At 38.5% G+C, this 14,821-nt stretch overlaps 1 protein-coding gene across 2 annotated transcripts in view; it reads right to left on the bottom strand.

Moving 5' to 3' along the window:
* Positions 1 to 14,821, bottom strand: part of CRYBG1 (crystallin beta-gamma domain containing 1) — a 95,727-nt gene that overhangs the window by 43,517 nt on the left and 37,389 nt on the right. Inside the window, exon 1 of one of the 2 annotated variants that reach the window (XM_035322526.1) lies at positions 3,318 to 3,459. The exons of the other annotated variant lie outside the window; for it this stretch is intronic. Coding sequence (XP_035178417.1) covers positions 3,318 to 3,320 — 3 coding nt within the window. The 5' untranslated portion in view covers positions 3,321 to 3,459. Of the gene's footprint in view, positions 1 to 3,317; positions 3,460 to 14,821 lie in introns of those variants that run through there. 2 annotated transcript variants of the gene reach the window in all.

Genomic DNA, 14,821 nt, shown 5'->3' on the forward strand with positions numbered 1-14,821 from the left:
AATACCAAAATAGGGGAAATTTAACTTTATTACGGTGTCAATCTGCATCTTAATATTTGACTGAATAGTAGTTGCCAGTCTTCTAAATTAGTTGGGATTGCATTATCAACCTGACAGTCATTACACTTGCAGTCAACCTTTGGGTTTGCAAGATTACACTTGGAAAAAATAGTTATTTGAACTGTGGATCTGGATTTCTTGCTTCCCAGCAGTTGATTTTCATAAAGTCCATGGGAACTTAATTATCTTTGAGACGTCTCCCCCTTTCAAATGTACTTTAAACTGTCCAACAAGTTCAAAAGGTGTTGGATGGAAGGGAGGAGGGACAGCCAGCCAGTCCAGTCACATAAGCCTTGTTTCCTCAGGGAACGAGGCTAGAAATTTTTGCTTGATCTTGAAATAGCTGCCCTATGTAAACTGTTTTGAAGTAATTTCTTCATACAAAGTACTTTAATTATATACAGCTCTTTCAAAACACATAAAAGGCCAGGCACTTGCCCTGAAGAGCTTGTATTTTAACTGAGATAAATGTAGATGAGCCAGTATTGCCAGTGCAAGAGGGCACAGAGACCAGGGTTCTCAAGATGCAAGAACATGGGGCCCAACCTGACAGAACACAGCACATAAATGTTTGATTTTTCAGAGGGCAAGAACTATCCTTTCGCTGCTGAACAGGCTTCTTCAATGTGTTTCAGCTTAAGTGGTCTTAACCTTGAGAAATTAGCCATTTCAGAAATCCCTCATCAAGCTTTGGCAGTGGCAACTTTTAAAAAAAGGAGGGAGAGAGAGAGAGAGGGAGAAAGAGAGGAGTTGCCTACTCCTTCCTTGGACAGAATGCAGGAAGGTGTTTCAAGTATACTGCATGAATCTTTAAAGCTGTGTTCTAATCTGAAAGCAAAATGCCTTCTTCTTAACCAAGAAATGTAAATCTTGTTTGTATTTATATTCATACCTGTTTATGTTAGCATCAAAATATTTCCTCTGTTTTGGGCTGGTTATTTTTTCTCATTAGCTAATGTAAGCTGCCACAGCCAAACCCCTAATTTAACAAAGCAATTAAACATGTGCTTTGCTGGTCTCCAGCGGATAGAAAGCATAAGCAACTTTGACTGATTTGTTGAATCAGAACTTCAGGCTGTGTTTTGAGGGATCAATTGAATGTCAGTTTGTCAGGTTAGGTCATCTGAGTCAATTGGACATGACTGAAAGTGCTTCTTAGAGCACGCATTATAGAAAAAAAAAGTATTTTTACTAGTCATTAGCAATTCTGTGGTAACTAAGAGGTGGAAATACCTAGTATGAACAGTTCTGCAAATTAAATGTGCGTTCGCCAGCATATGTTCACTTTCAGAAGGAAAAAAAGCAACAAACAATATTTAGTGAAAAGTAGGTTTGACCTCTGTCGTTCACTAGAAGACCATACGTAACTGGATTTCAAGTAACGTGCAAACTTTAGATACCCTTCTATGTTGAACAATTCTAACAACCTAAGAGCCTTCCAATTTCATACCGGAATGCCAGGAATTTTGGATCTCCTCAAATCACAGTGTCATAATTCTCACAATCATGAGAAACAGAAAGCCTGACTTCTAGCAGTCATGTGATACCCCAAGAAGTGCATTAGCCAAAAACATTTAAATAAATAAGCTATAACTCTTCAGGCTCTAGCATTCTGCATGGTGACTGAGACTCAAATATTCAATGCTTGCAGCGCCAGGCTTCGTTAGGCTGAAAATTCTGCTGGAGTATTGTTAGCACAATGTGCTATGAAAGTAGAAGGAGGAAAACTGGAAAGAAGTCTGTACAAGTAAAACTAAGGGAGAAAAGTCTGAGCAGCACAAGATCCAGTCAATTCCCTGCTTCCAGTCCTACAGAGAGAAGATTTCATGCCACTCTCCCACTTCCCAGGTGAGTGCCCTAACTACTGGGAGAGGGAGCTGTAGACAGAAATAAACGCTTGCTGCTTTTACTTGTGTTCCAATTTAAAACACACGGGAAAAAATAAGAAAGCATTTGATCTGATTTTTTTTTTCTCTTGAAATTTACTGAGGGGAAAAAAAGAAAGCAATTTATTTCAAGTTAATCTAAGTGATTTCTACTCTTAACCAGTTACCCTACCATCAGTAAACTAGAATGAGTTAATTCAGTTCAGTAAAATATTTTTTCCTGGTTTATGCTGACCCTTCACAACACCACAAAAGAAGGCTTATTTTCTTAAAAAGTTAAGACTATGTTCCTCTAACCCACACATTGCCTTCCTCCAAGTAACAAAAGTTTGGCACACACACACTAAACATTTTTAGAATTTCTTTTAATGTATCAGATTTCAGGTTGACAGTTTCCTCTTCAGAGGCAGAGAAAGAAATGCACTGTAAATTTAACAAGTCTGTCCGAGCATGGAATGTACTCCCTCCCTCTTCCAGCTCTTTGACTGGTATGCTTACATAGGATAGAAACAGCAATAGCTGGATTTTAAACAGTTTCACTTTTACCTGATCTCTGTATAAAGGGAACATAGTTAAATTGATTGGGGAACTTAGCTGAATAACCAAGGAGCTATAGATACAAGCCTGTTGAGCCGAGTGAAGTGAAATGAACAAAAGTTTTCCTAATAGTCATATTTTTCCACAAACTATTTATGTATCCCATTTTCCACTAAGGATGTTTCAGCAAAGCTGTTCATGTATTCAAGAGAACAGGACCTATTTCCATGTTGTTGTTTTTTTCAGTGTATAACTAAATCACAAAAATGTAAAAATTGACCATTTTGCAACAGCATACAGAATAATGAGAATGCCGACCCTACAGATTTAACTGAAAGAAAGTATTCAGCTCAGGAAGCACAAATATAAGTGTAAGTCCCGTATTATTTCTTAGGTGCCAAAAGTAGAGATTTAGATTTAGAATGTATCCAGACAAAACAACAACAACAAACAGTAAGCCTGAAAGAAGCAAGTCATGCAAAATCAAATCAATAGAAATAATTCTAAAAAGCTCAGCAAAGGCAAAGAAGCACAAATTAAAATTGATCAGATCCTTACATCAGTATTTAGGAAAGGAATTTGATAAAAAAACAGACAGGCATGTCAGAAAAGACATGCCTGTTCCCATCTCCTCTTCCCCAAAGCTAGTTATTTCCATACACTAAAATCCTTACCCCCTCCCCTTCTGTTGACAGCAGCATCTGTTATTTAAAGAGACACTCTATAAAAATATTGGAGATCAAATTGATTTCATGATTTTAAAAAATTAATCGTGTAGGAACCCAAAGATTTCTGGTGGTTTAAGGGAAAAAAGAAGAGTACCGTTCGGCTTACCATGATGATGATAATTCTTTTTGCTGTTTACAGAAGAATAAACAAACTATGGTGTGTGAGATGCAGTCCTGTGTGTCATTAACCAAACCCTTTTTTTTTTTCACAGCAATCCTCCCACGCTTTAACCCCTTCTTTCTTCTGGCAGCACTCAGTTAAAAACAAGCAAAAAAGGAAGTAGTATCTGAAACGAGCCTTTCCAACTGATAAGTCATTTGGCAGACAAATTATAGCTATGAAAGGGACTCAATTAGAGGATAGTAAGAAGAGCTGCAGAGGGGTGGCAGCAAGTCCTTCAGTAAGCACCTCAACAGACGCAGAGAACCTGTTGCGAAGAGCTCTGAAGTTAGTGTTGGGCAAAAGCCTCACATGCATTAATTAACATGCAATACTGGAACGTAGATATGCAACAGCAGGAAAAATGTACCACACACGTTGGTTCTCACAAACTTGATTCAAGTTTTTTCATCCATGTTTAAGATGGCTAAAGAAAAAAAAAAAAAAAAACACTTCTGCCTTAATTCAGTAAGAAATTGATTTATACAGGCATCCCTGGTTCTTCACCTTACTGAACTGGTATATTAATTATGCATTTTTCTAGAGTATCAAGAAAAAATGAAACTAAGAAGAGACTTGAAAAAGCAGAAAAAAAGCAGCACCAAAAGTACGAGCAGGAATCATTCAACATTAAAGAACTGAGAGAACATTTAAGCTCTCCTGAACTTGGAAGGCATTCAGAAATAAAATTATATGCAAAAAAAATAGCATTAACATAAATTATAGTAGTAGCAATTCTTTGCGTTTGAATGTAGGAGAAGGTGAGAAAGCTTGATATTAGTTAACCTCACATCTTTGCTCTCAGCATTTCTAGCCTTGGTGCTGGGTCAGAGCTGTACCATTAGATAATCAGTCTAAAGACTCAGCAAGACATCACCTCTTTTGAGGTAAAGAGTAAAAATAAACCTTTGTTATCTGTGTTTCATTTTAAGGTACAGGAACTTGAAAGTGCCTGTATGTTATGCAATAGAGGAGAAATGGCAAAAGCATTTTGGAGGGGAAGAGACAGCGGCTTGGAAGTCTCTTTGGTCTCTGGAACCAGAAGACACAACTAATAAATACAACCCATTTCCTTTTGTTTTTTAATTCTGAATGTAGTTCAGAAAGATAAAGAATCTGATGTGTAAATGTTTTTGCATTCAGTGTAGGTCTCTTTCTTCTGTTTTGTGAGAAGGCCCAGTATCTTGTCACTAACTCTAAATAGTTTGTTGGTAAGTACGGGTTTAACATAAACTGTCTAATTTAGACCGATAGCTCACCATAACACTTCCCAATTCCTTATAGGTTAACTATTTCTGTGTAATTACTGCAGATAGGAAACAGGTTTCTTTTGCTCCACATCTAAGCATGTCTGTGCTACAGACTAAGCTATGAATGTCTGGAAATCAGTTCTTTCTTCAAATGCTGCTCTTGATCTCTTCCCCTTGCTTTCATGTAAAATTGTTGCTGTCAGTAGGAGCTTCACAGTTCTGAAAGTACATGACATTTGAACAAGCTTTGCAACATTTCAGGGCATGTACAAGAATCTCACAGATGTATTAGTAAATTCTGTGGGCAACCAAAAGGCACAAGTAACAACTCACTATGTTTTCCATTCTGTATCTTGCTAATCAAAGAAAAGGCATTTTAAGTAGCAGTCAGGATTTCTTTGCTAAGCACAGAGTAAAATTGATGTGTATTCCCAGAAAGGGAGTCCTACAAAGGACTTGGAGACCTACAAAACTGGACGTGGTCTTGGGCAAGCAGCTCCGGGTGTCCCCGCTTGAGCAGGGGGTTGGAGCAGATGGCCTCCAGAGGTCCCTTCCTACCTTGGCCATTCTTTATATGTGTGTGATTCTGAAATAGGCACACTGAAAACACTTTCTCAGAAGAGTTTATACATTTTTGCATCGAATGATTATTGGGCAAAGAGGAAATAATCCTAAGGAGCCACAGACATTATTAGCCTTTGCCAAACACTGCACTGAAGTGGACACCCAGTGCTGGCTAACTGAGCTGGCTCCTCCTGGGCTAGCTCAGGCATCTCAATGCAATCCTGCATGTGGCTCCATTTCTAACGCACTCCCATACTCAACCTGCTGTTAACTAGCCCTGAGTGGTCACCAGATGAAGGATTTAGGTTGGCTCACTCTCTGCTTGCACTACATGGGAAAGCTAAGTCCTTGTAGTTCTAATTCAGTCTAGGGAAAATATGCCTAGGAGTTAGTTTAACTAAAACCCCTAACTGTTTCAGTGTTTCACTGGCACTAGCTCTGGATACCTAAAGATAACTCGTGATGTCATTTGAAACTTGGAAAACTGGGGTTCTATTCACTGGGTGAAACAGTCTGAAACAATACCTACAAAACTGAAAGTCCTTTTGCTAGCATCACAAGCTTTTTCCCCAGCTCAGGCACTGTAGAAAACAGGCTGTCGGAGGCACACAGGGCAAGAGACAGAAAGCTGTCCTTCTAAGCACTGCTTTGTTATTGCAAGGCTGTAAAACTGCAAAAGAATAAAGACAAATTGGACTGCAAATTGGCCTGCTAATCTGACCAAGCCCAAATTTCATAAAGCTAACAACAAAGAGAACCCCAGGTTTGGCATGCTTGCTTTGGGAAGTAGAAGTGATGGTTCTGAAATAAGAAAAAGTCACTGTGTGTATGTTTACGACTGAAAACAATCCAGGAGGATGAAAAATGACAATATTTAATCAAAGTGTATTTAAATATGAAATTAGTAGAATCTCTCTTCTCCACAGACAGTCTCATTAAATAGATAAAAATCATGCAACATAACTTCCATTACAAATTATCCCAGGGTAGCATTTGGGATCTTTAAACAAACAGAACCTTTCAACTGCATTGTGTCTCAAGTCAACCCCCCCAGTATGAAGGCACCCAACGTAGCAGGTGCTTTGGAAAATTTGGGCTTGATAGTCTATGTGCTTCAAAGAGGCCTCTTCTAAAACGTAAGAAGTGTTTACATCCCTTGATAACTTCTTTGATGTACAGAGTTTTCATCTTGCACAGATGAAGAGTATTAAGTACAGGGAACTATTATTACCAAAATACCTTATCCTGACTTTATAAAAATGGCTGGGCATCTCATTTTACATTTGAATTACAATGTTATAAATGTTATAATTTAGTGTTTATTCTAAATAACAGTGTTCACCTGAGGCTCCCAGAATTCCCTCAAACTAATTATTATAATAATTGTCACAGAGAATTGCCTTATTATTAATTACAGTAAACTTTATAAAACCAGTACAGAGAAGATAGGAGTGACTCAGGACGCACTGGTTCCCTGCAGTGGGCAAAAATTAAATCAAGTGGAATACTCTTGCAAACTCTTTGCTCTTAATCCCACGATTACATCAGTATCACTTAATATTTACCATTAAGCAACAGAAACTTCTAAGAGAACTTTTTAATGAAATGCACTTATATTCTTAGGTATGTTTATATTAGGCTCCAAACAGATGTAATTATTATATAAAACATTAAAATAAACAATATGCGCCTGTCCAGAAAACAGATATATTATTACTTCTGAAGAAAAAAGGAGATGGATGTCTTCCAGCTATTAAGGATCTATTATTACAGACATGCTGCATTAACCTACTGTGCACATAAACTCCTAAATGTTGACTGCTAAAGAGATGTAGCTACAGCAGCATTTGAATCCCACTGGTATTACCAGTGGATAATTGGATGAGTGTTCAAATTCCTACCTGGTATTCTTAAAAAGAGGAAAAAAAAAATCAGGTGCATGTATATTTTTTGATTAAGAATAATGTAATAGGAAATTGCATCAAGCTAATTTAAGCTCTGCAGTTCACAAATACCAACATTTCCAGGGAATGCCAAGAAATACACGGGATTATTGATTCCACACTTCAATTTCTGAATAAAGTTACTAGTTTGGACACTGGCCAATCCAGCACGCTCTGGGACTGCATTGGTGCCTGTGGCTTAGAACAAAGAGGCATTACGAAGAGGCACTTTTTGAGTTAACCATTAAAAGCAGGAGGGTTAAGCAAATACAGTTTTAACTACCAGAGTCACAGTGTGTGGCCCAAACTGCTTGAGAACCTTTCTAAATAACGCCTGGTAAAAGCACTGCTTCGTTAGCAGCTCTGGGAGGACCACTTTGCATGAGCCCACTCCACTGTTCCTCGGTGCCTGAGGCCACAGGAGGCACCTGGGACAGCCTGGTGAAAACCTGGGAGGTTGCAAGTGCTTCCTGTCCACAGAAGCAAGGTGCATGTGTGTTCTCTCCTGTTCCTATTCCACCGCTCCCTTCCTACGCCTTCCTGGCAGCTGGCTGGGAAGGGGTGGGAAGAGAAATCTCTGCTACGCCGTGCAGCTTCCCCCTTGTTACCTAACCTTTTTGTCTGCAAGTGACTCCAGCTTCTCTCTGCTGCAACTTGGGCTTTCCCAGCCAGCCACACGAAGAGCCTGATGAGTCTCTTCTGAACAGCACCCAGCAACATGCAGGGTGAGCTGCTCTGTTGCTGGGCAGCTGCTTAGAAAAAACAAGACAGAAGATGTATATACCTTTCTTGTGTTTGGAAGGTTGCTTTTTTCTTTCCTTTTTATTTTTTATTTTTTGGTTTGTTTATTTGTTTGTTTGTTTGTTTGTTTTGTTTTGTTTTTCAGCTCCAGGAATCAGAAATTAAGCCCTACATGCCAAAGAAAAAAAATATACCCTCAGCATTCCCAGAAGCAAAATCATCAAAACTCCTCTGGAGAAGAGGGGAGGTAAATATTCAGAACTCCCACTGATAAGCCTTCTAAAAATCACAAGTTTCTCGAGAAGAAATACCAAAAAGTAAACAGATTTTGATGTTCTTTTTATCTAAATACTGGTTTCTAAACATTTACCATGTAGTTTGTTCAGACTTTTTAAGGCATCTCAACAGCTAGGCTCTTCAATCCCTATACTCCTCCTAGACAATTTATTCTCTTTTTCAGCAAATATACCTTAGAAATTAAATAGGTAAAAAGAGAAGAAAAAAAATGTGGGGGAGGTAAAGATGGGAAGGGAAAAGAGGTTGTATTTTTGCTTGCATGTCATAAGGTGTAATTTAGAGGAAATTACCTTGTCATGTCCCATTTTAAAAAGCAACGTTTGTAGAGTAAAACATTATATTCTATTTAAATTTTTAGATACTGTTTGCAACCACAACAAACTCAAAACTTATCCGTTGAAATGTAACCCACTCTGCTTTTGAAAATTATCTGAATAAACTAGTTTGTAGGAATGGAATTATTTTAAAATCTCTAAGTGTCACTCAAACAGTTCAGGCAATTCTTTATTAAGTGGATCACTCTTTCCACTTGCAGATCTTGAGCTATGGCAGACTGTGCTTGTTTTAAAGGGATAAGTGAAGAAGCATTCCAGCATATTCACTGTAATTCTGTTCTCAGGACAGTAACATCAGAAAGATGAAGTTTTTCGTGACTACCCTGTGCAAACCCATTATTATACTGCAGTTGGAACTGCAGAGCAGTAAATTACACATATATATGTACAAATTTACACATATATCATATATGTACAAATTTACACATATATGTACAAACACACACTTTCCTAGTTGTCCCATACACTATATAGAGTATAAAAGAGCAAAAGCCTGGTCAGGAGGAGTGAACTCGTACTAAAGGCTTTGTGTTGCAATCTTTGCAGATCTGAGGGTGCACAGGTGTGCTGTGGATATGCTGAGCCACCTGATCACGTACCATGGCAAAATGGAAATATGGTTACACCCAGAGAGAGAGCACAGCTGGCTGCCAAGGTCCCGAAAACCTTTCCAACACATTGCACAAGTGTGGAAGTAGTACAAGAAAAGCATGATGCAAAGTAGTCTGCAGCTCTCCACACGGATCACTATACAATAGCCTCACATGGAGGCCAGAGACAAACTCCCAGTGATTCAAACAGCAACTTCACAGGACTGTACTTAATGAGGGAAAGAAAAGGGAGGAGTAAGCCCTGTGGGAAGAAGGCGGAAAAGCGCCTGGTGTCATCCTAAGAAAGACTTACATGTGTAGCATGAGCAACACCAGTGGGATGTTGAAATGCTACCCAGTTAGGTGTTTGGCATGATGATACACGAAGGTGGGGTAGATAAAGGGTGCCCACTGATAACACTGGACTGCACAGCGTGTGCTCCTGCGTCACCATTACCAGGCTCATTAAGCACGGTCCGTATTTGATCACTGACGACAGACCTCCTCACTGCCTTGCAAGGCATTGATGGCTCACTGCTTAGGGACAGGCTGCATATTATTCAGTGCTTCGGTTCTGAAGAACTCAGCACTATCACACATTCTGGATGACTGCTCGTGTAGCTGCCTTTTAAGCAGTCACTAACCATCTCTAACACATTTTCACCCATTGCATCTCCTAAATTTGTTCACACCACTACATGGATCATGTAATAACTAAAATGAAAATAAATTCCAAGCATAGCTCAACACAAAGACTATGCATCATGCAAGTCTAATGTGAAGTTGGACGTGGTTTCTTTATAATTCTCCTGTTTCAAGGCAGATATGTTTAAGTGTTTGGAAGGAGAGCGCTCTCAGTGACATCTGTCTTAAGTTGCCAGCCAAGAGTAAATAAATGTATGTTGTCTGATGCATGTTAAGGTGTTTTTTTTTTTTTTTTTTTTTTTTTCTTTTAAACTGCATGTAAGATGTTTTCAAGGACTCTCAATGAGCCTCAAGAACTGGACATAACCTAGAAGTTATTTTTAGGAAATAAGAGAGTTGGTGTCTTAAGCCAGGTTGCAAATGGCAAAATGAAAACATTTTTAAATTAATACAGAAATGATTCTGTGGTTCAAATGGGGATATGAGGTATAACAAGCTGGGAATATGGAAAAAAGTGGAATGACAAGGAAATTGCAATGATGCCATCCGTCTAGTCAGCAGAACGGTATTTTATTAAGCAGAAAAGTAATTGTGTTGAGAAATGCTCAGAGAGCTTCTCTCACAGATAGCTGAGAACCTCTCTTGTGCTCTAATTACCTCTAAATTTCAAGAGTTTTTGGAAGATAAAAGGATGAGCAAGTCTTCAGTATGCTGTATTATAAAGCCAATTCGTAATAATCAGGTAGTTTTGTAGTGCACCTAGTATCCAAACATTTTGGTATCAGGACTTCTCAGAATTTTGGTCTCTCCCTACACAGTACATACGACTGAGCGTATATACCTGGCTGCTGGATTCCTCTGTCTTCATTATTATCAATAAATGCAGTTGAATAGAGGCCGCCTAGCCTTTTTTTTTTTTTTTTTTTCTGTGAAAGAACCATAGTTTTGTATCCAGAACATTTCTACTGCAGTGCTATCTATGCTTGCTGCATCCTGGGAAATCTAGGCAGAGCGATGGTTAACCAAAAGCACATGCTATTATAGATACTCTTAACTCAGTAATTCTTAACTCTTAACTCTGTTGTATACCTCACATCAATCATGCTTGAAGAAAAAATCTAGTATGCATGGCTTACATTTCTGGGGATGCAGTTACCACAGTAGTTCTTCTAACCAGAGACATAAAATAAATTAGATCTGCATTAAGACCCTATTGGCAGAGTCCTAGAAGCATTAACAGCTTACTGTGTCTTCTGAACACTCCTGCTTTGGTTTTGGTATCTTTCCTATCTGCTGTGAATTTAATCTACAAACAAGTAATTACTGTTACTTTGGTTTGGGCATTCTTAGTTTCATCTTTTCTTTCTCTCCTCTCTGGTATCCCAGTTGTGCCCTTTCCCTCTCTTACTTAGAACTTGACAAAGCACAGGCACAGAGAAAGCATTGAAGTGCAATCATCAAAAGCAAAAGTGCCTAATGTACACAAAATCATAGTGTTTATCTTTTTTTCTTTATTGCAGACATGATATCTGAGTTCTGTCGGCCTGCGAAGCACCACCAGTGTTGACTTACAGCTACAGGTGGCTGTCCTGCTGCCCTGATTCAGCCTTCCTGCAGGTACGCTGGTACCCATGTGCTATGAGAAGAGAATTGCTTGTACAGGAGCTTTGCTACTTCTCTCGTTTTTAGTGTGAATGCTAAGAAGTATTTATATTAAAAGGCAGTACAGAATTAACAAAAATGTAGCTCATTCTTCCACTGTTACTTAGCAGTGTTCTTTAGGAAGACCTGGCCAACATCCTCTTTAGGGAGAAGAGGACAACATGTGGGTTCTTGCTAGCAGGTGGTATTACGTAATGGCTGTCGGTACATGCTGGGGCCAGTTTTGCCTTGTCTACATGACACTGAGCATCCCTTTCTGTCAGATATACTCATGGTAGTCAACACTGCTATTACATCTGTAGACTGTGCTCTTACATATTCTCTTAATGGAGAGCCTACTGACAGAACCTATCTCCAAGTTACTCTCCCTGCAGTCCTTTGTTGATTTTAACACTTTACCAGATCATTTTGGGTTTCTGGTTTATGACACTACTCACCAAATACTGTTGAAAAGTAATTTAAGATACAGTGGCTTCTCTGAGCACAAACAAGTGTCTGTGGCAGACATCGGTGTGACTTAAGTGGTCAGCTTGTAAATTCTGTCCCAGTTCTGTACTTTCTGGCTTCCATGATGACTTCAGTACTATTTACATTTTGTTTCTTATTGGTTGTTGTGTTGTTGGTTTTTTAATTATGAATTGCATATTTATCAACTAAATCATTCTGAAAGAATATTTCACTATTAATCATCTCGAACTATTGCAAAACATAGCATGACTCAGAGCTAAGCATCCTATAAAAACTTTAAAAGTTTAAACAACAGACAGAGCAAATTAAATATTTGCCAAGTGTAGTATAAATCCTTTGTCAACCATATAAGAAATGCTGGCAGGGCTAGGACAAAATGAGGCATTCTTTTTTCCTTCCCACATCTCTCCACCCTACTCAACTGGTTTGGTTTGAAAATTTGATTACTTTTTTTTTTTTTTTTTTTTCCTCCATGAATTTCAAAGCAAAGACTCCAGTGCTCTTTTCCTATTAACATCACTTTCTTGCCCAAACAACAGTATGGTTGAAGCCTAAGAATAGGTACAAATTACATAGATAGGATAAAAGGAAAAAAAAAAAAAAGTAACTCAGATGAGCTATTATAACTTTCTCATGTTTTCCTAGACTTTTTGACCACAATAAGGAATTATGTGCTGGGCAGCCAGCACAATGACATCCTATTAAAATCCATATTATAAGCCACACAGACAATGAATAATGTAGCTATTCTAAATTTTGTCAAGAGAACTCTCATGTGATCCATGTTTCATCACATTTGATCTTTTTCCATTCTCTCTGTACACTGTTTGCTTCACTTCATATAAATACATCAGGAGGGTGATCCCAAATCCATGGCTCATGGAAAACTTCCCCCAAATTTTAATAAAGTCATACATACATGCAAATATATATAAATCCATCTATGTATATAAAAATATAAATAAAATTCTTATATCTGTTCTAGCCTATAAAAATCTCGATTGTTGTATTTTTGGTTCAGTTAAAACACAGAAATTTATTTCTCCAGGTTTCCCATAAATTAGTGCCTTAGAGGCCCACTGCATACAGGTGGCTGTCACAGACAAATCTGGTTATTTACCGAGGTTAAAAGTTATGCTTTAAAATTTAAAATATGGGAGGCTACTCTCTTCTCTGCCAAAACGACACTGGGGAGCATCATGATTAAAAAGTAGCCCTACCGGAGTAAGTATAAGCATGATTATTTGAAAAGGGAATAAGCAAATGCCAGCTTTTTATTGAAGAATATTATGTGGAGATTGTCATGGGATTTTGTACCTATCTTCCTAGTAACTGGGGTGGAAAAAAGAGGAATATGAATTCAACTCATTAAGCCTTGGAGGTAGAAAGTGCCATTATTTCAAGGAAATAAGTCACACCCGTCAGCAGGAGGGTGACTGGAAGCATCACGTGGCAGCAATGAATTATCTGCACTGAACACACAGTACTAGTGAGGCGTGAAACCCAGATTTAGTGACCCCCTGCTATATTGCCCATGCTAGGAATGACAGGAGTTCTACCAGGTAGAGAACACAATGGTTATACTGAAAAAGAGGAAGGAGAAAACAAATGAACAAACACACACTAATTATTACAAATGAAGTACATTACTTGATTCAACAGTTGAGTATAAATATAATTTAGCCGATAGAAACTCCAGCAAGAATTCTGATGTCCAGCACAGCACCAAGCAGAATATTTTCCCTCATGGTGTTTTTTTTTTTTTTCTTTGTTTTGGTAAATACAAACAAACTTTTTCCCGCTGCAACATTTACTCTGCTAGGAAGGTATGTATAGCTTATTCCAAACAGTTGAGGATCTATCCAGATTTTAAAAGAGAACAAAACAGAACCAAGAGCAAGCCCACCCCACCTTCTAGTCTCCTCTTGAGTAACTGCTGTACCTGCCCTTCAGCTCAATGGAAAAAAGTCCTAAAATGTCATGTATCCTCCCTTTCCCTTTTCCCGAGTGTTTGCACAGAACAGGTAAGTGCTTTCTCAATGTTTTTTGCTCTCATCTAGAAAATATACAAAAGCAAATACTCCTGTGACCTGCATGACTCAATGGTAGGACTTTGGCTATAGGATTTTGTTTAGCTTTTTGATTCCAGGCTGAAGAAGGATTCCTTTTCTTCTTTCCGTCTGAAATTTTGGGAGGAGATTAGTTAACCACTGAAAGGCCTTATCTCTTGAAAACTGTGGTGAACCTTAAGGCAAAGACTTGGTCTCCTCAGGGCAGGCTCCTCTCACCTATCCACAGACTGATAACTCTGTTGTCTTACTCTTCACCTGCTTTCTCACTTACTTGGTACTGGACGTTTATCAAGCGGCAGTATAAAATGCTTTGCTTGCACAATTTATAACTGGCAGTTTTGTTATTTCTTGAGAAAATAAAACACTGTAAGGGGAAACACTATGAGGACCTGGGCTGGATTGCTCACATTACTCTGAGCAAGGCAGAAATGAAATTGAAGATGTAGATGAGGAATCCCAAACTGAAAATATCCTAGACCTTGACTAGCTTATCATCTTGTAAGACGAGTTAAAGAGCAGGAGGACTTTTGGATCTGTATATCTGCTGTCTCAGGAATATGGCAAAGGCAGTGATAGAATAAACTCATTTAATCCAGTAATTTGACACAGAATCAAAATGGGCTTCCATAGCCACACCTGGGTGTTAGAAGTACTCCACCCAGTTTTCTTAGTTAAATATTCATGTCATAGGACTGAATCTTTGTGTGAAAGGCAGTGGCTGTGTTCAGGTAGCAAGTAGGTGTGAGAACTCTTATCTAGATGGAGAATCCTGAGAAACCTTTACACAGATACCTGGTTATAGGACTCAAAAAATGACTAATCAACATCTTGATGTAAGAGGAGAGACAGTGTTAGAGCACACGTATGGGACTGTTAGAAAAAA

Source organism: Oxyura jamaicensis, chromosome 3 (assembly GCF_011077185.1).
Source record: "Oxyura jamaicensis isolate SHBP4307 breed ruddy duck chromosome 3, BPBGC_Ojam_1.0, whole genome shotgun sequence".
NCBI classification, from domain to species: domain Eukaryota; kingdom Metazoa; phylum Chordata; class Aves; order Anseriformes; family Anatidae; genus Oxyura; species Oxyura jamaicensis.